The sequence below is a fragment of the Nannospalax galili genome, unplaced genomic scaffold (assembly GCF_000622305.1).
Source record: "Nannospalax galili isolate Female #2095 unplaced genomic scaffold, S.galili_v1.0 scaffold577, whole genome shotgun sequence".
NCBI lineage: Eukaryota > Metazoa > Chordata > Mammalia > Rodentia > Spalacidae > Nannospalax > Nannospalax galili.
This window is the reverse complement of record NW_008340387.1, coordinates 1,331,818-1,359,433: the sequence shown is the minus strand read 5'-3', so window position 1 is coordinate 1,359,433 and position 27,616 is coordinate 1,331,818. Positions and strand designations below refer to the sequence as shown.

General features: G+C 48.6%; 3 protein-coding genes across 10 annotated transcripts in view; 1 reads left to right on the top strand and 2 right to left on the bottom strand.

The window, feature by feature from the left end:
• Positions 1-15,320, top strand: part of Ctps1 (CTP synthase 1) — a 31,075-nt gene extending 15,755 nt beyond the window's left edge. For 2 of the 4 annotated variants that reach the window (XM_029564644.1, XM_008835428.3), the window contains 12 exons: positions 501-652; positions 1,807-1,939; positions 4,987-5,075; positions 5,879-5,973; positions 6,724-6,786; positions 8,370-8,413; positions 9,519-9,615; positions 10,780-10,835; positions 10,930-11,026; positions 11,669-11,813; positions 12,344-12,437; positions 12,842-13,655. In XM_029564644.1, coding sequence (XP_029420504.1) covers positions 501-652; positions 1,807-1,939; positions 4,987-5,075; positions 5,879-5,973; positions 6,724-6,786; positions 8,370-8,413; positions 9,519-9,615; positions 10,780-10,835; positions 10,930-11,026; positions 11,669-11,813; positions 12,344-12,428 — 1,056 coding nt within the window. In that variant the 3' untranslated portion in view covers positions 12,429-12,437; positions 12,842-13,655. Of the gene's footprint in view, positions 1-500; positions 653-1,806; positions 1,940-4,986; positions 5,076-5,878; positions 5,974-6,723; positions 6,787-8,369; positions 8,414-9,518; positions 9,616-10,779; positions 10,836-10,929; positions 11,027-11,668; positions 11,814-12,343; positions 12,438-12,841; positions 13,656-14,286 lie in introns of those variants that run through there. The other 2 variants (XM_029564642.1, XM_029564643.1) reach the window with 2 other exon arrangements.
• Slfnl1 (schlafen like 1) lies at positions 14,465-22,649 on the bottom strand. The gene is given in 4 exon segments (XM_029564646.1): positions 14,465-16,624; positions 17,285-17,428; positions 17,617-18,115; positions 19,962-22,649. Coding segments are annotated over 4 exon segments (1,224 nt in total). The 5' UTR covers positions 20,420-22,649; the 3' UTR covers positions 14,465-16,501.
• A 1,178-nt stretch (positions 22,650-23,827) lies between these two features.
• The window catches only part of Scmh1 (Scm polycomb group protein homolog 1), a 165,810-nt gene continuing 162,021 nt past the window's right edge, over positions 23,828-27,616 (bottom strand). For 4 of the 5 annotated variants that reach the window (XM_008835423.3, XM_029564639.1, XM_029564640.1 and 1 more), the window contains 2 exons: positions 25,824-25,966; positions 23,828-24,916 (listed from right to left, as the gene is read on the bottom strand). In XM_008835423.3, coding sequence (XP_008833645.1) covers positions 24,791-24,916; positions 25,824-25,966 — 269 coding nt within the window. In that variant the 3' untranslated portion in view covers positions 23,828-24,790. The remainder of the gene's footprint in view (positions 24,917-25,823; positions 25,967-27,616) is intronic. The other variant, XM_029564641.1, reaches the window with a different exon arrangement.

The window sequence follows — 27,616 nt, the reverse complement described above, 5'->3', positions numbered from 1 at the left end:
AGGTATCTGTAAAACTTGCTTTCATAAACTTCTTATAACCATAATTTTTGTTACTATAATGAATTATATATATATGTGTCGAGGGAGCTTTTATGATTCCCTCTAAGATTCTCTTGTACAGTGGAGTTCAAGAACCAGAGTTAAGCTATTCATGGATTTGTGGACATACTTCTGTTGCTTTGAGTTAAGGTCTCAGAATAGCTCAGACAGGCCTCCAACTCAGGATTCTTCTGCCTCAGCCTCCCAGGTGCTAGAATTACAGGTGTGTAACTCCACACCTGGCTCTTTAAAAGAATTTTTGCATCCATAATTCATAATAGCTTAGCCACTAATTGTCAGTTCTATTCTTCTTGAGTCATTCTTGGAAGTTTATTTTTTTCTAGAAAATCTCCTTTTTCTGTTTTCATTTAAGATCCTCCCCTAAGGTCACATAGCTCATGGGAGGCTTTAAGCCTAATTAGTTGTTTGCTTTTATTAAATCACTTTTTTTTAAAAAACAGGTGATCTGTGTTCATGATGTCTCATCTATCTACCGGGTACCCTTGTTGTTAGAAGAGCAAGGGGTTGTAGACTATTTTCTCCGGAGACTTGACCTTCCTATTGAGAGGCAGCCACGAAAAATGCTGATGAAGTGGAAAGAGATGGCAGACAGGTTTGCCTCCCCATAAGTAGTTGGGCATGCTTGCCTTAGTCATCTTCTGCAGGAGCTCCCCCATGCTGTAATTTGTTAGGATGTGTGCCCTTGATCCGATAGAAAAGACTTACTTAGTAAGAGATGTTCAAAAGGCTCAGAAAGGATTTTATAGCCAGCCTGTGGTCGTAGTACAGATGAGGAGGTCCTGGGCCTGTACCCAGACCCCAGGCAGTGAGCTCAGATTTCAGCATTCTGCCATACCATCTCTTAGTGGTTAGACAGTCAGGACAAACAGCCTAGTGACAGAGGGTAGCACGCACTCCAGAGCCCACATGACGCTGGCCTTGGCTACAGCACTCCTGGGTCGCATCACTCCACTCCAGAAAGGACTCATCAGGGATGGATTGCTACCACCTTGATGGTGGTCTCTCATGTCTTCACTCATGGCCTCAAACAGGGAGAGCCTCACTGTACTTGGACATCACTGTGGTGACATTATAAAGGAACATAGAGGGAACACTCTCCGTGACAGTTATGTTCATTTTGACAGTTTACTTTTTAGACTTCTACCATTTATGTAGCCATTTATGTGGCTATCTTTTGTGTCCATTTCCATATAGCTATAAAATAACTGGAAGTTTTATGGTCCTTTTTTCCACAAAATGTGAGACATGGTCTGGTATTATTTACACATTACACTGAAAATTTTTAGTAAGTATAGACACACCATAATTTACTTGACTTATCACATTAACTCTTGTGAATTGTCTGTTAGGTTTTTTTGCCCTTTGAGGTTGAGATTTTTTTTAATTACATTTACTTATTTTGTATGTGTGCATGTGTGTATGTGCCTGCTTGCCATGGTCTGCATGTGGCGGTCAGAGGACAGCTTGTGGGAGTTGATTCTCTTCTTCCACTATGGGGATGGAACTCACATTGTCAGGCTTGTGTGGCAAGTGCTTTTCCCAGTGAGCCATCTGAATAGCTCAAATTTTACTTCCTTGACAAAGCCTGTCCTATCGATCTGAAAACTGCCTTTTACTGATCTGCACGCAGTACTCAGGAGATGTTCCCCCATTATATTCTTCCCAGGCATGTTTCCTTCTGCAAAAGAAATGTTTGTCTCACGATGTATGTACGTTACAGTAACTTTCTTGACCTTTATTTGCTAGATACGATCGCTTGCTGGAGACCTGCTCCATTGCCCTTGTGGGCAAATACACCAAATTCTCAGATTCCTATGCTTCTGTCATTAAAGCTCTAGAGCATTCCGCCTTGGCCATTAACCACAAGTTGGAAATCAAGGTAAGGAGGAGGGATGAGGCAGTATAACCAAGAGGTAAATGTGAACAGCCTGTGTGTATGTATTTTGAGGGTATGTGTTGGTGTGTGTGTGCCATGCGCATGAGTAGAGGTCAGAGGACAACTTGGAGTTGGTTTTCTCCTTCCACCATGTGGGTTCAAGAATTTGAACTCAGACCGTCAGACTTGGCAGCAAGCCCCTTTACCTACTGAGCCATTATGCAGACCCCAGCCTTTGTTCTTGGAGAGGCTGCATACCTAGCTGCTTTATGACTTTGGACCTCTGGATTTCTTTTTAGGGATAAGAAAGATTTGTGGTTGGCTTCTGGCTCTGAGAACACACCAGAGTATTTTCCAGAAATAATGAAAGGGAGCAGTGATGAGGGTAGAGGTAGGAAGAGCCTGAGTGTCAGTCCTTGTGGAATAGGAAGACCTGGGGAGACCCAGGCATAGTGCAAATAAATGATAAATTATGGTATACTCACAGTGGAAATATCCATACTTGTTAAATTTTTTCAATATAAAATGTAATTAATAATAAGAACCCTTCCCAGTAGCTGCTCTGGTAGGCGGTCAGGACATGGCCCTGCTGAGTGTCAGGGGTAAGAGCACAGATTGCAAATCATGGCCAGGGTTGGGGTGTGGGCTCTTTGATCCTGGATATTTTAATCTTCTTGTGCCTCAGTTTCCTTTAAGAGGGGATGGTGATAGTCCCTCCTCCTGGAGTTCTTGTAAGAACTAAATGAGTTACTGGGAACTGCTGAGGTAATGCCTGCCCTGTCGTAATTGCTGGATGTGTTCGCTCTGCTTGGTGTCCTCTGGTCCCTTTTAGAGCTTTTTCTTTCGTCTTACTGGCTGGGGCTTTTCAGAGGAAGGTGAGAAGCATGGTGCCGAGAGGCCCATGGATCTATGCCCACCATTGATGCTGTAGTTTGCCTCCTGCTTCTCCATACAGTTCTCAATGTAATCATGGCGTTTACTGTGTGCTGGTGGAAGATTCCTACACCTGATGTACGTGTTTAAGAATTGGAAGATTCCATTGCACTATTAGCTTTTTTTTTTTTTTTTGGCTAGTCCTTTCATCATTGATTTATCTACTTGAGGCTAGCTTATGGCTACCATATGCTTGGTGGTAGAGGCTGAGAGATGGTTACAGAATCACTGGTTCCTGCTTTGTAGGAATACTGAGTCTTTCAGATAGGGAGGGACACCTAGGAAAGAGGATGCATCTACCTTGGTAGATAAGTGAGAGGGCAGACTTCTCAAGAAAGCCCCCAGGAGGTTGGAAAAGGTGGAGAAGGCAGAAGGAAGGAATCATGTCTAAGGGCCTGAGGATGTGGAACAGCTGGGAATTTAATGTGAATCAGAAAAAGTTGGTAGATATTGATGAGGACTGTGGACTAGGCCAACCCAGATCTTGCCCTGAGGTTTGGGGAAGTAACTGCAAAGCATTGGGTAGGGGAGAATAGGAACAACCACAAAAAGGCTCTTTTTTAAAAAGTAGGCAAGCCAGACATGGTAGTTAATCCCAGCACTCGGGAGGTAGAGGCAGGTGGATCTCTGAGTTCCAGGCCAGTCAGGTCTACAGAGTAAAACTCTGTCTTTAAAAAAACAGGAAGAAGAAAAAGGAAATAAAAACAACCCACAAATAAACAACAACCCCCCCAACCCACTAAAACAAAAGGTAAAAGGGTTAAAGAGAGAATTCTAAAAGAAACAAGCAAGTATAATTAATCCAAGCAATTTGGGAGGCCAAGTCAAGATCAGAGCTTCCAAGTCATGTTCAACTGCATAGCAAGTTTGAGACCAGCCTGGTATACATGAGACCCTTTGTCAAAAAAAAAGGGAGGGAGAAAGGGCAATTGTAAAAGAAGATCCATATAACATGTGAAGGAACGTTCAACATCATTAGTTTTTAGAGAAATACATGGAAATGAAGTCCTGGTGATGTACTGGCACAACCCATGGGAGTGACTAAGAGCAGTGAAGAGGACAGGGAACCCCCATACCTTCTGCTGGGGAGAAATGTAAAGATGCAGCCACCTTCATATTTTGGTAACTTCTTGAGAGGTGCAGCATGACATATTTTCACGCTCAGGTATTTACTCAAGAGAAATTGGGCTGGAGGTGTGGCTCAGTTGGTAGAGTGCTTGCTAAGCAGAATCCCTGGGTTCATTATTCAGCACCACGTAAAACTGGGCATGGTGTTACATGCCTGTAATTGGGAGATAGAGGTAGAGGCAGAAGGATCAGAAGTTTAAGGTTATCCTCAACTACATAGTGAGTTGGAGGCCAGGCTGAGCTACATTAGACCCGTTTGAAAAACCAAAAGATTTTTGTACAAATGGACACATAATGCACAACAGGTGCTACAGTGTGATGTATTCATACAATGGAAAGCTACTCAGCAGTAGAAAGAAACGGACTTCTGGTAGTGCAGCAACATGGATGACTCCCTAAAACATACTAAGCAAAAGAATCCTAACACAAAAGACTCCCAACTGTGTGACTCCGTTTACACGTAAATAAAGTAAATGAAGAGGCAAAGCTAATCTATGGTGGTAGAAGTCATTCTGGGGTGTCTGGAATGGGAAGCAGGGAGGAACGGTCTGCAGAGTATTTTGATAATGGTACTCTGACTTGGTGGGTGGTGGCTACATCTTCATAGGGTACTCTCTTCATGGGGTACATTGGAAGGATACTCCTAAAATGTTCATATTTTATCATATGTAGGTTATATTGTGATACAGATGAAAAATGAAAACAAGCAATCAAAACCTGGGTGGAGGTGGCCTGGGTGTGTGGTTTGAACAGAGTGTGCTGGAGTCTCCCCAGTGGCTCGGCTGCATGAAGATCTTAAGCAGGCTGAGTATGGATAGAGGTGGATTTGAAAGTTAGAAACTTTTGTAGGGGAGCCTTAATTCAAAATATTAGTTAGAATTTTAAATTATTGGTATATTTAAATCTGAAATTAAGGGAGCTGGAACACTGATAATGTTGTAAGTGTGGCTGGATTCACAAGCTGCTTCTTTGCCTTCCTGGTGCCCCAGTACATAGATTCCACAGACCTGGAGCCAAGCACCCTGCAGGAGGAGCCTGTGCGCTACCATGAAGCATGGCAGAAGCTCTGCAGTGCTCAGTAAGTAGTAGTAGTAACCTTATCTGAAATGAGCCTGGGTTAATGAGCATGGGCCTGCACTTCCAGTGCTCGTTAGGTGCTGTTGATGATTGCCTAGTAAATGGCTTAGGTTGTACAAAAATAACTTGCCAATATAGTTGGATTTCGTGAAAATGTGTATACTTTGTCATGAGGCTTAAAGATGTTTTTCATCCAGGTCATTTAATGGGTAGACATCAGTAGAGTCTGATGAACTGTTTTTGGTGCTACTGTTGATACTATTGTCATTTTGTGGTGCTAAGGATCAATCCAGAGTACTGTGCATATTAGGCAAGCACTTTGGAAAGGCCCATGTCAGACTGAGAAGAGCACTGGAATCTGGAGGAAAGGGGAACTGTTTTATTACTGTATCTTAAAAGTTATGAACAGAATGGTGAGCCTAGCCACACATACCTGTAGTCCTAGCACTCAGGAGGCTGAGGCAGGAGGACTGTGAAGCCAGCCTGGGCTACATTGAAAGACTTATCTTACAAACAAACAAACAAACACCCCAGTCTGAACAAAGTGGTTCAGACGGGCAGTGTAGTGGCATTACAGTGATGTACTTTTTTACATGACAGAGTTCATGGTTCTGTTTGTGCTTTCTGAGTTCATAGTGTTTATAAGCACAAAGTATACCAGCAGTCTTCAAATAACAGTCTCAGCCCCTGGGAGGCTGACTATGGGAGTAAGTCCATGTCTCAGTGTTCTGGCGGTGCCTTCTTTGTGCTACTGAGAGCAGGGCTGGTGGAAAAGGTGGTTGCCTTGTGGTTTGCTCTCTGCAGTGGAGTGCTGGTTCCAGGAGGATTTGGTGTTCGAGGAACAGAAGGAAAAATTCAAGCAATTGCCTGGGCTCGGAAACAGAAGAAGCCGTTCCTTGGTAAGAGCTATGCTGTGCCCACTTCACTCTTGAGGAAAGAGGAAGAAAAGGTGCCTGGGTGTAACTAAGGCAGGGAGGTCATGAAACAAGGCATGTGTGCAGTTTTTCTAGAGAGGAGAAAAGTTCTCTTTGGGAAAAATTGAATTACATTTATTTGTGTGTGGTGTGTGTGTACACACCACAGGACCACAGCACATATGTGGAGAGTCTGTTCTCTTTCACCATATGGGTCTGAGGGATTGAACTCAGGTTGTTAAGCACCTATACCTGCTGAGTCATCTTGCCAGGTCTCCGACTCAATATGGAATGTTTATGGGCTACATGTAGATGCCATGGAATTTTGAGAGAATGAACCACCAGGTTGGAAATTCTGTTTGTAGTGCACGTGAGGTTGGCCTTTGCACCATCATTTGTCATACAGACAGCAACTGGGTGAAGTAGTTTTGGATGCTTCCTGGTCCTGCAGAGTTTAGTAGTTTTCAACTTAATCTATTTGTAAATGAGAACTTAGGGTTAGGAATGTGAACGTAAACACTGAATGGAATACTGTTTAACTGAGCAGCTTTCAGAACCTGGATCTTCGTGTACTTAGGTTCAGACTTTACATCAGTGTAGCTAAAGCATAGTGTGGGGGTCTTCTGACAGCAGGGAGATAAGAGTAACCTGGTCACCACATAGGACACAGACCGTGACAGGCTGGGGAAACGGAACTGCCTTCTCAGTGTAGATTCATCTTTTCTCTCTCCTAAGGTGTATGTTTAGGAATGCAGCTGGCAGTGGTAGAATTTTCAAGAAATGTGCTGGGATGGCAAGGTAAGTGTGTGTTTGAAAACTGACTCTTATTAGAGGGTGTGACAGTTCTTGTGTGCTAGTGGTTGGGAGCTGTGAGCAGGATACCTGCTTTCTAGTGTTGCTCAGTGTTCAGTGAAGAGGACACATTCACGGTCCTGCACCCTTCCACACATGCCCAACAGAGTGACTGAGTAGACAGTCCTGGACTCCTGCCCCTGCTTTTCCTGTCTCACTTTGAACACCATAGCCACCACCCAGATGGTGCCCAGCAGGAAGACTGGCCTATAGGAGGACTGTGCAGTTGTAAACTTGGGCTCTGGGCTTGCCAGACCTAGGCTTATATTCTAGATTTATCACTTACTATTGGTGATTTTAGGCAACTTACTTAGCCTTTCTCGGCTTCAGTCTCCTCTGTAGAATGGGTGTCAGAGTGGTTTCCACTTGACATAGTTGTAAAAATGAGGTGAAATAATATAAGCATATAGTCCCCAGCAGTTCCTGGCAGAGAGGAACTGCTCAGTGTCAGACCTACCCTTTAATGGGATTACTATGGGAGGCCACCTGACGTTTCTCACAGCTCTGGCTTCTTATTTTGTGGTTATGCTACAAAACGAAGCTCCACAAGGGATATAAAAGCAGTCAGGCTTACACAGTGCAAGTGATTCTTGGTGGCTGGCTTGAGACTAGGGCTGGGTTTCACTTTACGGTAACCTTGGGGACCATGGCTAATGGGATAAGCAGCTTGCCCCGTAGTTCTGGCATCTGAGTATTTGCAGGACCGTCTGCCTGTCCACCACCCAGAGATGGCTTCTAGGGTTTCTGGGGTGCTTTCACAGCCCAGCCCCCATCTTCCACTTGCATTCACGGATGGGCAGGTGACCTGGTGATGTGCTAACCCTTGAGACCAGGTCTGGTATGGGCCCAGGCAGGGAATAGTCCCTTATATTCACCCAGAAAGAGCTAACAACATACAATATCGGGAATTTGGTCCTTTCTTTTTTGTCTTAGTGCCTTTGCTTATGGCTAGGTGGTACATAATCAAGAAAGATTATGTTGAAATCAGTTAATTTCCCAGCACTTGGGAGCCTGAGGCAAGAAGATCACAAGTAGAAGCCTGCCTGAGCTACAGAGTGAGTCCATGGCAGCCAGGACAACATAATAACACTGTCTCAAAATGAAAATGAAAAAGAACTGGGCATGTATAAGGCCCTGGTTCAGTCCTCAGTACTGTAAAGAAAACCAGTTAATTCTTGACTCAGCAGTTGAGTAGGCTGGCATATTACTAAGGATGAAAGAAAGGTAGAGGGTACAGCCTTACTCATCTTAGAGTATCTGTAACAAAATGGAAAAAAATCAAGAACTGTCATAAAGATACAATCTAAATAAAGATTGGTTTTGATCTCTCTGCTTTATGCAGTGTGACTTCCAGACAGTTTAAAGATTTGATAGAGAATTCTCCTGTTTGTGTGTTGAATCTTAAAAATGCTCTCCCTAGTTTTCTAATCATTGACTTCAAACGGAGAGAGCTCGTGATTGAGTGTTTAGCATCAAACTAGTAATTGGTTTTGTTTATAGCTATTTTCATAACTATTTTAATTTTTCAGATGCCAATTCTACAGAGTTTGACCCTAAAACTAGTCATCCCGTGGTGAGTCAAGTGTTTGACCTTTGCTGGGGCTTAGAGGGGCTAGAAGGACATCTGTGATGCAAAGGATGGTAGACAGGCGGGGAGGTCACTGTCTCTCAAAGAACCCCGAGGTCTTGTTCTCTCAGATGGCCCAGGTAGGAAGGACTTTGAGTTTTCACCTGCTAATTCCTCACTAAATCTTTCCAAGTTATCACAGAAAGTCTTTCAAAAGACAGGTAGGAGCCCTGCCAGTGGGAGGAGATTCCCGATTAAAATAGCTCTCCCAGCCCTGTACATACCCTTAGCTCCTGGTAGGAAGCTCGCAGGTAGCCAGTGCCAGCCATTGCTCTTGCCACTTCTACTTTGTATTCACTGATTCTCTTCTCCCCAGTGACAGTCCTGGGAGCTAGTCCTGGGAGGTGTGATGAAAGAGCTGCTGGGGATGGTCATGATTTGTTTAGTGCTAGCTGAAGCTTTTCCTGACTGCAGTCCTCTGCACTCACCTGGGGGCATATGGCCCAGTCAGCCTGCTGAGGTGCTAAGGCTCATGGAGGAGGGACAGTGCCTTTGTCATTGGATCCCCAGCTACAAGTGATTAGGCACTTGTTTTTCATCAACTTGGCATCAGCATATTATCTGAAATTTAACTTTTGTTAATATAAGAACAAATTTTTGATGCTCTGGAAGTCACAAGGTGTTTAGGAGCGCTGGTCTGAGAGGTGAGCTGCACCAGCCCCTCTGGGGTGCCGTAGCCTACCTGTTCACAGACACTTTGTTACTGGCTGTTGGCCCCATACCCTTTACCTTAGGCCCAGGGGACAGGTGTGTTATAACACAGTCTCCTGTTCATGTTGCTGTACTGTTGTTCCTATGCTGCTCTGCAGCGGCCAGTAGCCTTGGTGGTTCCTGTGCGACTATAGGGACAGTATCATGATGGTGGGCTGAAGGACTGAATCCCTGCCTCAGGGGATGGATGATTGTTGGGAGGCAGTTTCTCAAGACAGCATCTTGCCTGGAAAGGCAGGAGAAGTAGAGTATCCTTCTGAGTAGGCTCCATTTGGGGAAGGTTTTATTCCCAGCAGAAGCAGAGTTTAGTAGTCTTTATTTGTTTTTTGAACATCTGTAGGTCATAGACATGCCAGAACACAACCCTGGACAGATGGGCGGAACCATGAGGCTGGGCAAGAGGAGAACCCTGTTCCAAACCAAGAACTCAGTCATGAGTAAGTTGCCTCATGCCAGCCTGGCCTGGCCATTGACCTGGTCCATCTAGGATGCATGGGCTAGGATGGTGCTATAGCTCTGAAGGACCAGGGAAGCCTTTTTTGGTTTTGTTTTTGCTGTTGCATTTCTTTCCTCCCTCTTTCTCATGCTTATTCAGGATATTAGGCAGAGGAGCAGTGTGGGCTTTAGGTCACTGGTAATGCTCCTGGACCCTGGGTATGGGCACCTCAATAAGATGAGCTGGTAGGTTAAACCCATTGTGGTCTGATGTTGCTTTGCTATAATAAGTGATGAATTTGGTGTTTTTTTGTTTTTCTCCCATAAAAATGGCAATTTCACATGGTTTACTCTAAATACATTTTATTCTAACAATGATTGATGCAAAAAACTTAAGAAAATTACTCTGTTAGACAGTTTGTTGTTGCTGCAGTTGTCGTTTGAGATAAGGTCTCCCTTTAGTCCCAACTGGCTTGGAGAACTATCTTTGTAGACCAGGCTGGCCTTGATCTCACAGAGATCCGCCTACTTCTGCCTCCCCAGTGCTGGAATCAAAGGTGTGCGCCCCACACCTGGCTTGTTAGTTTTTAACCTTCCCCAAGGGAACACTGCTCCTTTAACCACTGGCAGAGGTGCCCTATGTCTGGGGGATTCCATGACTGACTAGTTTGAGTCACTTGAGTACTGTCTTCAAGTCCTTCCAGCTCTGCTGTTCTGTGGGGGTTGGGGAGGTCTCACTAGGCAATGAGAAACGAGACAGTAAAACATCCCCACTGGCACACTGTGCTTGTCATCCATGGCTACTAGGTGCTAACCCGCCTTTGATGACTGACTTGAGCTGCATGTCCTCATCTGGAGCCTGAACTTACCTCCTTTCTTAAGAGGGCCTGGTCTGTTCCTGGAGCCACTCCCAGCAGCACAGGGCTGTATACAGCAGTCATGCATGCAAAGGACATGGTGAAAGCTTGTTTTTGCTATGGTTCTTAGTCTGGGCAGAGGAGCCAGAAACCCAAGGATTGTTAGTCTAAATTATATCACAAGCAGATGAGTGGCTGGCAGGATTTTGGTAGCCTGGTTACCTAGATGAAGAGTGGATAAGAGTTAGTTGTGGCTTGCATAGGTTCTTTGTCAGTCAGAAGCCTTACATCTTGCCTGGTTTTTGGCAGGGAAACTGTATGGAGACACAGACTATTTGGAAGAAAGGCACCGCCACCGATTCGAGGTGAGGACGTGAGCTTGCTCCTTTCTGTTACTCTGCAAAGAAAAGAACAGAGAGACCAGCATGATAATTTTCCTGCCCCCCTTCCACTCCCCAGGTGAATCCAGTTTTGAAAAAGTGCTTGGAAGAACAAGGCTTGAAGTTTGTTGGCCAAGATGTTGAAGGCGAGAGGATGGAGATTGTGGAGCTGGAAGGTGACTATCTGGGCAGTGATACTTAATGGAGAAAACTCAGAAAGGTTTCCTTGGTATGTAGGAAAATAGAAGAAAAAAAGTTACCTGGTTATGGTGGCACATACCTGCAGCCACAGCACTTGGGGCAGGAGGATTGTGAGATCCAGCCAGCCTGGGCTACATTAGAGACCTCGTCTCAAAAAAAAGTCTGTTGTGTATTGTTGCTCTTGCTCCTGACCTGGTATTGGTGGAATTAGGAAGCAGCACTGTCTTGGAGAAGGGTCTTGTGACAGAGTCTAGAGCCTGGCAAGTTCATCCTTGTGCATGGCAGCCATTTAGTCTTGGGCCTTGGTTCCTTTTCCACAATGAAGAGTTGGGACTTGGTACTAAACCCCTTTTAGCTCTCACATGAACTGCATGGCTCACCCTGTGTAAGTCACAGGAACCAAGGCCTCAGGGTGGGACTCTAGAGAGCAGGCCTCTCAGCTGGATGTGGGGAAAGGGCACCAGCTCACAACTCTTTGGGTCCCTTTACCTAGATTCATTCAGGTGATGGAGTTATTTCAAACACTCATGGGGAGTAACAAGATTTTCCCTCATCTTGATCCTTTTACTTGATGCACAGCACACTAATTAATTACTCCTTCTGAATTTCTGTTGCAGATCATCCTTTCTTTGTTGGGGTGCAGTACCACCCTGAGTTCCTGTCCAGGCCTATCAAGCCTTCCCCACCCTACTTTGGCCTCCTCCTGGCTTCTGTGGGGCGGCTCCCACATTACCTTCAGAAAGGCTGCCGGCTCTCGCCCAGGTGGGGGACACTGCTGATCCCAACTACCAGTCTTTTGTCCTGTGGACAAGGGATCATAGACCCATTGCAGTGAGCTTTACAAAGTCAGTCTTAAGAAGTCTTAAGCACCTATAGGTGCTGGGCTAGGTCCTTGGATTCACTCCTGACAATGTTGTAGATGTTCCCGTGCTTTCCCTGGGGTTTTCTCAGCAGCTTCTCTGGCTTATTGGCCAGGTCCCTGCTTTGCTCTATCTGAGTTCTGATGATGCTGAGCAGACCCTTGTCTGTGGTAAGTGGGTCACAACCAAGTGGGCTTATGCCCTTTATCTGAAACTGATTGCTCTGAGTGGGTGGTTAGTGTATCAAGACTGAAGGGTGTGGGGTGCCTAGATCTTATAACTGGAGGAAGGACACCCCTCTACAGCATCAAGCTAAATTTAGTATGTGGTAAAGAATTTCTCTGCGTGGACACAGAGCCCCTGTAGGAATGGTAGTTACAAAAACGGACGTGTGTTTGGGTGGGAGATGAGTAAACCCTCTGACTTCTACAGGGACACTTACAGTGACAGAAGTGGGAGCAGCTCCCCCGACTCTGAAATCACTGAACTGAAGTTTCCGTCAATAAATCACGACTGATATGCTAATGTAAGTGACATTTTAAGGTTTAGTTTTAAAAAAAAAAAAAAAAGAAAACACACAGATGGAGGAGCCCACGGGCCAGCCAGCCTAGCTGAGTAGATGAGCTGCAGGTTCAGTGAGAGATTATCTCAAAAAATGCAGTGGAGGTTCACACCCCCAAACACATGCGTATAGACACAGGCACACAGCATTTGTTAGTCATGTGTAGACTTGCCTGTCAGCTGCCATAGTAAGAAAGCAGCTGTGCAGTGTGCTTGTGTTTGGCTGCAGCCTTGATTTGTGTGTGTGTGTGTGTGTAATTGCAGGTGTAGCTTTTAATTATTCACAAGCACATTAAGCTTCTACCATTCTTTCAAGTTCTAACACTTCTTAATAGACGTTATGTAATTGCTAACTTTTTTTTTGAACAGGGATGATTCCTCAAGGAAGCCTGCGACTTTGATAGTTTACAACTATGATTTTTCACTTGGCTTTTGACACTTCCTTTAAATTATGTTTTTATTAAGATTATTTTATTATGGGGGAAAGGTATTTGGAAAACCGTCACTTGCATGTCCTGTCATTTATACTGGCTCCTGCAACACGATGTACTGCCTGTTGCGTGACCCTTCCTTTCCAGTTTGTCGCGTTTCTGAAATGGGAAGTTGGGCTCTGGATGGGAACTGATGACGGCCAGCGACTGGTAGAGGGCCATCAACCATCTTGTTTCTCCAACTACCTCGCATCGCTGTGGATTCAAGTGTGTTGTTGCTTCCCTGAGTGTCTGGACCCTTCCAGTGTGCAGCAGGAACTGCTATGGTGTCTGTGCATTGCCATTTGGAGGAGTGAGGCCTTAGCTGAAACTTCAGTGCTGCTGAGTTGTAGGGACTCTTGGTGCCAGCTGTGGCTGGTCCTCACCATCCCAAGGGATGCTCACTTCAGTATCAGATCAGATAAGTGTATCTGATATGTGGCTTAAAAACCCTGGGCCTCTGGCTGCTCTTCCTATCTCTGGGGTGGCTGGACTCACTCCTTGCATCAAGGGGTCACTTAGAAACAAGAAATCTTGAGAAACTCTGAAACTTTGTGTGTTGACTTGAGGGTACTTTTTTCTTCCAGAATGGTGTTAATTGCAGTTGAAATGCAATTCAAAAAGTTATTTTCTTAATGTGACAGCAGTGGGCAGCCCACGCTCTTGTGGCCAACACAGTGTATACTCCTAACTTAATAAATACGCGGACCGTTGGTGTGCTTTCTCCTCTGTCTCCGTCTGGGGGTGCCTTTGCGTAGGCCCTGAGCTGCAGAGCCAGGGCTTCGGGGGCCGGCCTGTGAGCGGTCTGATACTTTAATAAGGCTTTGCATTTTAGTTGTCAGATGTGACTAGGCACTATTTAACAGAGAGGAACAGCACTGTGGGCCACCTGTGCAGGGTTGTTCTTTGCCCATTGTGGACTGTCTTAACCAGCAGGTTTGCCTCTCCTCTCTGTCCTCACGCTTAGTCTCTGGGGTTCAGACTGAGCAGTTCAGGATCACTGGCTGGGGGCAGGTTTCCTCCAAAGTGAATTGTGGGGTGTTGGTGACACAGGAACCCAGTTACTCTCATGCTACAGGCCTGGCTACATTTACTTGCTAGAATTTGAGACATGGAGGGGTGGGGAAGAAAATGTCTCAGCAGTTGTTCTAGCTCCTTAGAGAGACTGCTTTTCCCCCTTCACTTCCTGGTCCAGTGCCATCATACCCTTGAGGCCGAGAAGCCCACCCTCCTGCCTCCTGCCCAAGAACTTGTCCTTTCTTTGCCTCTACTGCTGAGTGAACTGATCTGCACAGATTGTGCCTGGCCTGTGGCTGATTGTACTTCTAACTTCTCTTCCCACAGTGGTCCCGTTTTCCCATGCTGAGGCACTGTGCCCCACAGGGACGACTGCAGTTGCCACAACTATGAGGACTTGGCTGAATGGAAGAGCCACCCTGTGTGTTTCTGCCCTGGCAAAGATGGCCTCAGCATTGACCAATTGCCACATGCTGGCTCCCTGCATAACCTTTTTGAGAAAAGGCTCCCCAAAGCTTGCCGTGCTGATGGGACTGATGCTGGCTGGCACCGTAGGGCAGCCTTCCAAAACCAGCGCCCAGCTGCTGCTTTTTGGCAGAAGGAAACCTGATGATCCTGTGCTAACCTCCCTCGGATCCAGGGGACAGCAGCTGTGTTTCCACTTCACCTACCTTTGTAGAAACCAGCTTCCTCCCAGAGAACACTTCTTCTAGCATGGTGCTTGGCACACGGGTTGTGCCCAGAAACGCTGCCCTCTGGCTTCTTGAGTAAGCTTATTTATTGTGCTGGGGCTACTCATCAAGTGCTTACCTGTGAGCCTCGGCCTCAGTAGTGCGTTCTTTGGATGGCTCTTAAGTGGCTACAGAGACCCTGGGGAAAGCACAGTGTGTGGGTGACAGGAGTTTGGTATCTATCATGGTAGGCGCATCTGTGATCATGTTTGGTCCGTATAAGCCCTGTGAGCTGTGGCAGGGTTTGTATTCTATTTGATGCACAGGAAAATCAGGTCTCGGAGCTGGTGTGAATGTTGTGTGTGTAGAGGGAAGCAGGGGAAGGTGCTGTTGAATGTGGGGTAGGGAACTGAGTTTTCCAGTGTGTGTGTGTAAGTGTAAGCTAGAGATTGACATCAGCTGTTTTCCTCAGTCATTCTCCCCTTCCACAGTGTCTCACTGAGCTTGCAGCTCAAAAATCAACTTCTTACGTGGGTGCTGGAGATCATTCAGGTCCTCATGTATATGTAGCAGGCACCTGATTGAGTCATCTTCCCAGCTCCAAAGCTTTTCTCTTCAGTACTGCTCTGTGGATGTGACCAAAGACCTCTTACCAAGGAAGTGACTGCTGATTAAAGTGCTTCTGTGGAACCCCTGCCCTATAAAATGCCGTTTATCATTTTCTCCCACAAATTTTCTGGTAGCTCAGAGCCCAGATGTGGGAGTATCCTTAATTGTCACATTAGGGAATTACTGTGCACCTGCTTCAGGCCTGCCATGTATTAGGTTCTGAACATAGACCATATCCTTGCCCCCTGGATCATGTATTTTAATGGAAAACAGAGTGACCATGCTATGGAGGAAAAAGTAAGGGAATGGCTCCTGCCTGCAATCCCAGCACTTGGGAAAGAGGTGGAGGGAAGTGGAGACAGGAGGATTGCCACAAGTTCAAGGCCAGGCCCTTCTTATAGTAGAGAAGCCTGGAGCTCACTGAGGGAAGAGGGTCCCAGGCATGGGAGCAGCCACTGCAGAGGTGGGTTGGTTGCCGTAGCTGGCATGGCTGGTGTAAGATCAGCAGATGAAACAGCACAGATGGGCTTCCTCTTGGTGAAAGAGGAGCGTAGACAGGACAGCAGGGCAGGATCAGGCTCTGGTTTTAATGGCAACCAGTAGCAAGGAAATGGCAGGGGTAGGAATCCTCTATAGGAGCCTGAGGTTCAGGGAATGGGAGCCAGACCCTTCCTATACAGGGCTGCTCTGTTGCCCCAGGTGCCTGGTCTTAAGGCAGAGCTGTACTGGGTACTGAATGACCACAGTGCTGTATCTCAGAGTGGGCTCTGCTTCCAGAGCGCAGGTGTGTTGGTCATGGGACTTGTGACAACAGCCTCTGGGCTGGCCGACTCAGTCTCCTAGAAATAACCAAGTGCTCCACTGTGTGATTTATTAAGGGGCTTTGACAAGTAGCAAGTTAAAGGGGAGAGCACAGGGTAGTCTGCTTGCCCCATAACCAAGTTAGCTGGCTGCAAGTGGCATTTTCAAGATGACAGATTTCTAGCTGACTGGAATTGGCTTGGGCAAAAGGAGCATTTAGGGTTGGGGTTAGAGGAACAGTCCCTTAGAGCTCAGTTCAAGTGGCTCTAGCCAGATTTTCTGAAAGGTTCCTTGGGGATGTGCTAAGAGCTGTTTAGTGCTTTGGTACTGCATCTGCTCTGGGGCAAAGCCACAGGGGTCCTAGCATGTGCAGTGCTGAGGGAGAGGGGAGGCCAGCACTCCAGTCCACCTGTGGCCTAGGTGTGTTACTTCAGGCCTGAGCCCACATCTGCCTTAAGTCCTCACAGGACACAGCAGCTGCATGACAGGGGCCGGTGCTGCCTCAGCTGCTGCTGGAGCTGCTCCTTTTCCACCAATAGCACCTTCACCTTCTCCTCCAGCTTGCCCAGTTCTGCCGTCCACTTCTGAAAGGACAGTGTGGCAGTAGATAACCAAGCTGACATTGTTCCAGGCTATTCACACGCCCTCCTGGGATGAGCCACAGCCTGGGAACCTTGGCCATGTTGCTGCCATGGAGCACTAAGGGCCCTGGAGTCTTGAAGTTCCACTACTCTGCACACAGTTGGTGCACTCTCTGCAACCTTCCAGGGCCCAGCCCAGGGACATGACTGTCACCTGACCGTGTCTTCACTGTCAGCTCCCTTGCCCTCTGGTTTTCCACCACCTGGTAGTTCTCTTAGAAAGGGTTCTCACTGTGACTCAGGTACAGCACTTACCTGCCCTCCTCACCAAGGTCTCCCTCAAATGCAGTGTACACTCCTTGGGGTTTCCATATAACCTCCCTAGTCCAATTTCCCCAATCCCATGACTACTCAATAGCAGAATGCCTTACCTGCCCAAGCAGGGTGGGTGGGGGTGTCAGGTACCATGGAAAGTAGTACATAGATTTTAAAAGACTGCTGGGACCTCTCCCCTGGCCACCTAGCAGTGCAGTATGGGAGGAGATGGCGTCCCTTTCATCCAAGCCCTCCTGTGTACTCCTGCTTGCCTAATACTGCTGGGTGAGCAGCTGGAGGGGCCTGGTTCAGGCTGACCCCGACCTACCTTGGCCCAAGCCTCCTTACCTGCTTGCACCAGTCCTGGATGGCACCCACAGACAGCGGGCCCTGGATGCTCCCATCACGCCGCAGGAACACCTCTCCCTGGTCTGTCTCGTATAGCTGTGGCTCACCTTGGGCCTTCGGTGTGTGCACGGTCAGACGGAGCACCTTACAAGGGCAATGGCAGCTCAGGGGGTGCCACAGCTGATGGTGGCAGCCCTAGTTCTGCCTGGGAGGCTCCATGTTTCACCCTGGCTCCAAAGCAGCCTGGTGGGCTCCTTTCCCTAAACCTTTGCTCACTGCTCCCCACCCCAGTGCTGTTCCCTGTGGAGTGATGGCAGATGCTCATAGCTCACCTTGAGAGGCATGCTGGAGGTAGAGGTGCTAATGACAGGGATGAAGGTGAGGGTGTAGGCATCAGGAAAGACCTGGGGCTTGAAGCCCTGTAGGATGGAATCTACCAGCAGGCGGGTACGGTCCTCCTCACGGTAGCTACAGCGGATGCCCTGCACCAGGCCATTGTCCTCAACACCCACGAACAGGCTGCCACCCTCACTGTTGAGAAAGGCACACACATAGCGCCGCACGTGGTGCTTGAAAGCCAAGTTCAGATACTCACCGCTGCCCCGCTTGAACTCCATGTTCCGTGTCTCATTGCCCAGGAAGGCACCCTTGAAGAGCTGTTCCTGGCCCAGGATCTCTTGGTGTACGATGGCGCTGTCAGAGCGCACAGTACTGGGCCGGTTCTGGGAGATATGCCGTCGACCATCGCAGCACCAACTAGGGGAGGGGTCTGTAGTCTGAGTTGGCAGTGGGAGTTTAGAGCCTGGGCTGGAACCAGGACTGTGGCTTAGGCTTGGGTCACTGTCCTGCTGGGGTGGGGGTCAAGAGCAGGTATATAGGCTCAGGCAGAAGGCAGGAGCCCCTACCTTAAGACAGACAGCCAGATCCCCCATCACACCTGTGCCTGTGGTTCTGCTCCCACAGGCAACCTGATACCCTCTCTCAGGCTGAGGACCAATTCTGCATATGTCCTGCAACCAATTGTGGGCCACTCTGCTGGCTTAAGGGCCCAAATCAGATTTTGGGTTGAACTTTCTAGGCACCCACTGTGGCACACCTGGGTGGGTAAAGAGAAGATTGCCTCGGGGCTGAGCCTCGGGGCTCAGCGATTAAGAGCGCTGACTGCTCTTGCAGAGGACCCAGGTTCAATTCCCAGCACCCACATGGCGGCTACGAACCGTCCTTAACTCCAGTTCCAGGGGAATCTGAAGTCACTGACTGCAGAGGACCCGGGTTTGATTCCCAGCACCCACACGGTGGCTACGAACTGTCTTTAACTCCAGTCTCAGGGGACTCTGAAGTCCTCTTCTGACTTCTGCAGCATTGCACAACACGGGTGCACTCACATACATGCAGGCAATACACTCATACACATAAAATAAAATAAAAATTTTTTTTAAAAAGATATATTGCCTCTTGGGGACAGGAGCCAGCACACTCATTTCCCCATTTGGGTTGTGGAATTAGCCTCAGGCCTAGATGTTTCCAGGAGGTCCCCTGGCACCCTGAGGTCCCCTGTGTGAAGCTGCAGTTCCTGAACTGAGGGACCTCACCCTCCTGTTCTCGCTTGCACCTCTGCCAGTCACTCATTGAGTCACTGACAAGTCCTCTTGAATCTTAGCCACCTACTGCCCCTCCTGAGCCCCTTCTGTGGCTTCCACTCTGTCCTCGGGGCTCTGGTCATTGTTACTGCATGGTTATTTCCCTAGTCCTGGGCTCATCAGCTAGCCCATTAGCTTCCTCTTTCCATCCTCAGCAGCCATAAAAGCCAGTCTGATGGCCACTCTCCTTTCCCATCTCCCTGCTGCCTTAGCCTCTTCAGGGCTGGACACTCAACTGGGCTGGTACATACATGGAGATGCAGAGTAGGGCCTAGCAGCCCAGCAGTTCCTCAGACAAGACAGAACTGTCATATATGACTATGAAAGTAGGTGCATGCATGTGGAAAGATCACAGAACTGTTTAGTTCTAGTTCAGACCCCACAGGTTTGCCGTCTGAAGACAAACATCACTTATTCTGTAACCTCCCACCTCCAAGGAAGCTGGCTATGGATCCTGCTCTGCCTTGGTTACTGCCATGGTGACCTGGGACCACTCTGGCCCAGTTTCTTAGCAGAAGGTGACCTCCAGCCCCAGCTCCATGAATACCAAACAGCCTGCTCTGCAAGCACATCTCCTCACCTATCATTCTGCCTGAACGTCCTTCCTCTGAGTGTCTCCCCAGTTCCCCTAAACCCTAAGCCTGGATTTCAGGTCCCCTGTGAATACGTCTCCAGTGAGCAATGAGGGCTGCCTATCCCTGTAGCCACCTCAGCTTTATAACTGGCAGTCTGTTCTGTTCTTGGAGGGAGCCCTTGCTAAGAACAGGACCTAGGCATACTGCCTCAGCCTCACTCTTGGCATAATGCAGGTATTGAGTTTGTCACCTCAATAAATGAGGTGGGCCAAGGAGAAAATCAGAACTGGGTGGTGCCCCAGGACTCCCAGACCAGGCTGGGATGCAAAAGGGCCCCTAAAGGTTAGTGCCCCGCTGGGCAGAGGGGGACAGTCATTTAAGTCACATCCCTTGGGTACACAGATTTGTCTTTAGTTCCTCATGCCTTCACACTCGGGCTTCTTCCCCAGCATGCCTTTGGGCTCTCTTAGGTGGGTCTCACTTACCTCCCTGTGGTGTAGGTGCTCCAAGCTCTCACTCAACACCAGTTCCTTGCCACGAGCTGTGAGCTCTTTGAGGATCAGCTGTTCCTCCAAGGCCATCTGCAAGCGCCAGGGGAGCGAGGCCAGGGCAGCCTTATGGGTGGCCACCTGCACCAGTGCATAGGTGTTCCGTGGCCGCCTCACCACCTCAATGTGCTCACGGGCCACCGGCAGCTCCAGACGCTCCAAGGTGTCTCGCAATAGACAGGCAAGCACAGGTACTGAGAACTGGGGGTTCAGGTGGCCCACATACAGTGTATGTGTGCTGGGAACTGCCTTGAGATCAGAGTCCTCAGGTAGGGACTCTTTTGGAGGGCGTTTTGGCATGGACTGCTTGCCCTGGGATGCAACAGGAGCCTCGCACATCTGTGTCTGCACTTATCTCTTTCTGGGGGTCATGGCAGCCTTCTGCAGAAGGGATTTTGGTATTCCTCACTGCTGACTGCTCCTCTTGGACTGGGCTCCCAGATTGGCCAGGGCCTTCCAAGGGACTCACAGGTGCCAGAGCTCCTGGTTTGCCAATTGGCAGAGGCTGGGCAGTGGAGAGAGGCAGGTGGGGAACAGGCAGAAGGTCAGCAAGAAGGGCAACCCACCCATTTGAGGTCTAAGGACAAGAGAGAACCAGATGGGGTTGAATCAGACCACTAGTCTTGTGGGCAGGTAAGGGATTTGTCCAAAACTTAGGTTTCTGAGGGCTTGCCTATCCCCCTTGACGGCCTTGTTTTGATGCCCCAGTCAACAGCTAGAGGCCTCCTAGCTGCCCCTAGGGTTTCCTGCTAACCAGAAGGTTCTTACAGCCTTCAGGCACCAGTGAGATGATTTAATGCGGGTCTTGAGAAAGAGGCCTTAGCTCGGGGCTGGTCAGTGGCCCCACAGCTGTTTCTCCCGTCATTGGCTCTAAAACCTGAGGTTAGTGGGGTCTGTGAAACTAATCAGGGTTAGGTTGGGAGGTTCCTAGGGCTTTTGGCACACTGACAACAGCTATGGTACTCCCCAGAAAAAGGGCCTTTGCATATACTCATAATGTATGAGGGCTAGAGCTTGGGCCCTTGATCCCACTCTAGGCATAGGTGCACACATGAATCCTCCACTCACCCACACACCCCGAGCCTCTGACTTGAGTGGCAGGCACCACCAGCCTGCATCTTTCCAGATTGGGTCCTTGAGGAGGTCAGGGTCTGGGAGCCACTACAGCTGCAAGGAGGGGCATTCAGGGAAAGCATGAAGAGCAAAGAGGAAGCCTAGGATCTTCATGTCCTGCTACCTCCTAGGGGAGTATGGGAGGTGCCATTTCTGAGCTCCCACAGGCCCCTGACCCAAGGCACTTGAGGTTTGGCATGGTTGCTGAGAGAACCAGGGTCTTAGGAAGTGGGTGGGGCCTGTACAACCACTTCTATGACCTCACAAAGGCCAGTGATGCTTTCTGGATCAGCAGGTAGGGTTGGGATGTCTAACAGTGACACTCCCCTACAATCATGGGCTCTGTCATACCCTGTAAACAGATATAGCTGCCCACCCACCGCACAGCTTGCTCGTGGAGCTCCCACTGGGCAGCTTCTAGAATGGAGGGAGGGCCTAAAAATGTTTTTTTCATTCTGTAACCCATCTCCAGCCCCCAGTGGTCATATATGTCACCAGTTAACTACCTCTTTTGGTTAAAACCCCTCTCCTTCCTTAGTCCCCAATACCAGACTCCACTGAACACTGACAGGACCCAGCTGCTCCCAGGAGGGACAAAAATATACAGGGTGGGGTCCAGGGCTCCCCTGACACCAAGCTCTTTTCAATATCAGACACAGAATTTCCTCTAAACAGAGGTTGGTATCTAGAAGGGCCTGAAAGCTGGCCAGGCACTGTCATCTCGACTTTTTATCTGCTGCTTGGGTGCTGTGCAGCCTCCAGGAATGGAAGAGCCAGTTCCTGGAGGGCAGGGCTTAGCTCAGGTATATAATGTATGTGGGTGCATTTGCCATGGCACAGGTGAAGAAGTCAGAGGACAACTCTGTGGAGCTGGTTCTCTCTTTTCTCCTTTGTGTGTGTTCCAGGGGCAAAATTCAGGTCCCCAGGCTCGCATGGACATACACCTTTACCCACCGAGCCATCGTGCTGGCTCTCAAAACTTTGTTACACGCTTCCACACTCTGGTTATGGGGAAGGAGTGGGAGGCCACAGGCGCTGCTTCAGTCAAGTAGCTGCTTGGCAGTATAGAGCAGACAGCCTTCCTGTGAGCAGCCATTCTGAAGATGTTCCTCAACTTTTCATCCCTGTAGGGCTAGAGGCAGAAAAGGACAATGGTGTGGGGTCAAGGAAAGGCCCTAGCCCCACAGGTGGCCATGTGTGGCTCTGGGAAGACCAAACATGCTGTGCTGGCCTGCCTCAGTTTCCCCCACAGGTCTAGGACATGCACCTCTGCTGTGGTCCAGCCGGGCTAGACTGACTGGCCACATTGCTGGCCCAGACTTTAGTAATTACGTGCAGTTTTCAGATTAAAAAATTGAAGGCTCATGAGATGGCTCAGCAGGTAAAGGAACTTGATGACCAGCTTGGACAACTGGAGTCCAGCCCCTGGAACCCACACAGCAGACAATACCTTCCAGTTGCCACACACGTGCTGTGGCAGGTGTGCACCCTTCCCCTAACCCAAATAAATGGAATTACAACATTAAAAAGACATTGGTCACCTTTTTTATCTGATGCAGCCACTCATGGCTTCCATGAATTCCTAAACTGTGTTAATAGGGTCATATTGTGCATACTTACTTACTGTCCAGTGAAATCTAATCAGAGTTAAGAATGTTTCAGGGATCTGAGCCAGGTTCAGTAGCAATCCTAGCATTTGGAAGGTGGAGGCAGGAGGATCAAGATTCAGTCTTGGTTACATAGCCAGTGTGAGGCCAGCCTGGGCTACAGGAGACTGTTATTGAGAAGTTCAGGGTTATACACGCTCTCTATACTGTGGTTCATAACTTGTGATTTTTTTATGCAAAAAAGGTAGAATTAAGACTCTTTTCAAGACATGAGCGCTGAAGCTGCATTTAAAAATGCAGGTACTATAAAAGGAGGTACTGTAGGGTGGTGTGAGGTTTAAATAACATATACAACTCAGCACAAACCCTCCAAAGCTGCTCATCAGTAAGTTGCACACTCTTGGTGACCAGAGGAAAATGGGGTGTGGCATTCTGCTCTACAAGGCCCTGCCTTACAGCACATCTGGGATGCCTGTATTTTGGCACTTCCTACCTTATCTATAAAATGGGCTTGTGGTGAAGACTAAGTAAGATGATTCTCGTTCCTGTAGCGCAGGAAGTGATATAAAAGTGTTTGTGGTCATGCTCAGGTTGTCTGGCCTGAGCTGTGGCTCCTGGCACAGGTTTCCTCTGTCTTCTGTAAATCCTTCACTCCCACTGGTAAGCAAGCAGGCTGTGTGGCCCTGGGCTGGAGTGCCTGGCCATGGTCAGTGCATGGGGATGGTGCAGCCTGCACCTCCTCTCTTCTCACCCCTTGAGGGTGGGAAGCAGTTCACTGAGGTTTCTGGGAGTTGCCAGCCCTCAAACTGCTTCCCAGTGTGATGCGGCTGCAGCACTCGACCCGTGGAGGGAAGCAGCTGGGGAAGAGGCTGGAGCCTGTAAAGTTCTGGGTGGTGTGGGCACTTAGAAGATAGCCTGCACTGGGGGGCTGTGGGGTTGGAAGAGCTCCTAGGGATAATCTGGTCCAGGCTTCTTTTATGTGAGGGAGAACCGAGGCCAAGAGAAGAGGCAACCTGCTGGCTGAGGGATTTGGCTGTCAACTGGTTAAAAAGACACAGGCTTGTGTACTTGTTTTTATTTATAAACAAACTGACATAAAATAGTCCAGATGGCAGCGGGGCAGCAGTGCTGCTGACTTGCTTAGGAGGAAGCACAGGAGCTAGTAGAGGGCAAAATCCCTCCAGCTCAGAGGCCCTCCCTCCCTCCCACCATGGGGCCTCTCAGCCTAAAGGCATAGGCTCCATCTTCTGCAGCAATTCTGACCAGGGCAGGGAGCTGTGGTGGGGCAGTGTGGAGGGAGAACTCCATCAGAGATGGAGCCTGGGGCTACAAAGGGCCATGTGGGGGAAGAGGAAAGATGACAGGGCCCTCATCTCCCCATGCCCAGTGAGCTACACACCTCTATCCATTCCAGAGAGAAAGTGTCCTAGGGCAATGTCCTCTGAAAAGGGCCATGATTCTCTAGAGAGGGCCTCTCTGGACCAGGCAGGGTGGTCTCCCTCCTTTAAAACTGTCTGGTACAAGAAGAGCATTAACCAGAGTTAGCTGTCCAAGTGCCAGAAGCAATAAATTAGCAATAAGAAAAGGTATTTTTTAAAAAGGTCTGCACCATGATTTTGGAGTCTGGTAATCTGGTGAGAAGGCAGGAGCTGGGGGCCATGGGATGCTACACCAAGCCCAGAAGGCGGTGAGGGCCTGAGTGCCAGGGCCTTTCATGACTCCAGGGCTGGCTTCTTCCTCTATCACTTTCAAGGTGCTCAATCTAAATGCTTGGTGAGAGGCTGGCTAGCCTTGAGAATAAATAGAGGGGGCCTGGAAGCTGTAGCAGGCTGAGGGAAGAGCAGCCCCAACCCCTGGGCCCACAGTCTCCCCTCCTCAGTCCTTCATGGAAGGACACATTATGGCAGGAGGGGTAGCAGTAATGGCTCTCCAGCCTTCTGGAGTCGTGAGGTTGCCAGGAGCCCTACTGAGGTGCCTGGGAGCCAGCTGGTGGCCTCCTTCCAGGGAGAAGAATGCCTCTTGTTCAGAACTTGCCCTGTTTTAGCCGGTCAATGTGGAAGGAGAGCTTGAGAGCAGGCCCCAGCTTCAGGCCCATGTACTTCATCATCATGTCACTGCGCAGCAGGAGCAAGGCCTTGCCATCGATCTCCTGGGGGTCGGGAGGAGCCATCATCAGAAGCCTGGCTGGTCTGACTGCCTCAGGTGCCAACCAAAGCCACCCAAGGCAGTGCCAGCCACATAGAGTGAAGTGAGGCTGCCAGAATCCTGACCTGCCTGCTTCCCTCCCTGGTACTCTAAGCGCCTCTTCTCCCTAGGCAGGCACTGCAGGTCAGGGTCCTCCCACAGGTTTTCACCTCCCCCTTCCCTGCTGCTGGGGGGCTGTTTCTTTACTTTCAAGCCTTGCAGTTAGTGTTATCTGTACAGACTCTTTTGACATTGACCCTCAGTGCCATTCTGTGGCTTATCGCTTCTCTGAAGCAGTGGAGGTGCACTGTGTGCTGGGCCTAAAGTGGTCCTTAAGGGGCAGTGGTGACCTTCAGGCCTGCTTTGGAGCCTTTGCAAACCTACCTACCTGAAAGATTTCCATGGTCAGTGACCACAGATGTAGGGAAGTGAGTTTGAGCCCTGAAGTAGGAGTATAATCAGAGCAAGTGGGGATGGGGGAGAGACAGGAGCAATGCCTGGCCATGGGGACAAATGGTCTCTTGAAGAGAGGCTTGGGCTCATAGTACAGGATGGAGGGAGGACTGGAGAAGAGGAGGGTTGAGGCTACTTGCAAAGGAGTCTTTAATTTGGGCTGAAACTAAGCCCTGAATCTCATGCCAAGGCTGTGGTGGGCAAAAACGCTTAGAAAAAGAGATACATCCCTGTGCCTAGAACTGAGTCGGAGGCCACAAATCCAGTACGAATGTGGCCCAGTGAGATTCTACCCTAAAGGAGGTGAACACACCATGACACTCCTGTGTTGTTTCAAGAGACATGGGGCAGCCATGTCCATTAGGATCTATAAGTTGCAGCACAAAACTCCCAGTGTGCTCAGGAGAGGTGGAACCTACATGTTTTCGGAAGAGGTCAGCATGGGGTCCAAGCTGAGGATCAGCTTCCCGGACAAACTGCATCACATCCTCCACTGTCCATGAGGAGGGGTCTTGGCCACTCAGGCGGGATGTATCTCGGCTCTCCAGGTATCGGTCTGACCCTGCAGAACAGAAGGACACCTGCTCTAATGCACAAGTTCCCACTACTCCCCTGGCATATTCAGTGGCTGCCAAGGTGATGCTCACAGCAGCATTTGAACACCAGGAGAGGAACTGGAGGCGGCCCAGGGAGTAAAGAAATTGTCTACAAAGGGTAGTCATAGTAGCTTCATTCTGTAATCTGTGTTCTGGAAGTTCTGCATTGGGGCTGTGGTGCAGCTGAACCTGAGACGTGTACCAATGATGCGAAGAGGCTATATGAGTACAGTGGCGGGGTGGGGAGGGGAGGGTGTTTGCCTTTGTCTTGGCTCTGGGGCCAGAGAAAGCCTGATCTCAGCAAGATTAGAGCCAACTCTGGGGACTAGAGAGAAAACTGGTAGATTATACTTTGGGTCCTCTCCCCAGGTGTGGAGAATAAGTAGCCACGACAGCTGGACACACTATGGCAGAAAACAGTTTTGGCCTTGGCTCTCAGGAATCTCCAAGTTCCTTTAATGCCTTATTTACAGTTTTTATCTCAGTCTTGGTTGAAATACAGCCCTTCCGTTTCCCCTGTGTGATTTGGGATCTTTTTATTTTGGCCGTCCACTGCTGCAGGTCCCTTGTACATTTACTCTCTCTGCCTGGAATGTCCTCCCTTCTTTTCCTTGAATTTCTCCTTTTCTTCAGACAAACTCCAGCTTACTCCAGATTAGCTAAACAGATCTTGCTGTAAGGACCAGATCCTTTCTGTTTTAATACTAAAATAAGTGGTTTCTCAAAGCATTTCCTGTATTGGTTACAGCTCACCCTGTGGACAGCTGTCCAATCCCACCACCCTAATGATCTATGTGCTATAAAATAGAATCTTTACAAAGCAGTTGCTGAATCCTGTCAACCCCCGCTAAGCACTCCCTGCCATGGCTTCCCATTGCCCAGGAAATGGAACCCAACTCCTAATAGTGCTGACCAAGGGTGAGGAGTCTTCTAGTCACTCTGCCCCACCTTACTTCACAATGGTCTCCCACCCTTACTGACTATGTAAAGGGTCAAGCTCTTGTCCTCTGACTCACCTGGAATGCCCTTTGCTCAGATCTTTCCATATCTGACTCCTCGACATTTGGTTCTTTTCTCAAATTATCAGTTTCCCTGATCTAGTGAAAACAATTCCCTATACAATCATTCTCAGTTTGCTTACCCCTGGCACATATCAGACCCAGAATAAGTTCACGCACTCATTAATTTGGTATGTATTGTCTGTCTCCTCTAAGGAATTTAAGTAATAGAATGTTCCTTGCTCTGTTCCCAACACATAAAAGAGTGACTGGTCTGCCACAGTTGATGCACATGCATGTTGGTTAGATGAATGGTAAGACCAAACTTGAGCATTCTTCTCTTTCCTCTACTAGACGATGCCTCTATCGAGGCAAGGGACTTGTCTTGTACATGTCTACGTTCTTAGCACGTGCAGATGCCCTCTCCAATGGCAGAGCTAAGACACACTTGGGAGAGAAAGACCTAGTCTTTATCTAGGTCCTGCAGAGCTGGGACTCTCTTCCCATCCTCCTCCTTTCTGGGTCTTGGGTCTAAAACCACACTGAGTAGTTTTCTAAGATTAGTGGACTTTCTAGCAAATCTTTCTAGTTTGTGGTCAGGCATGTAGCAGACCAGGA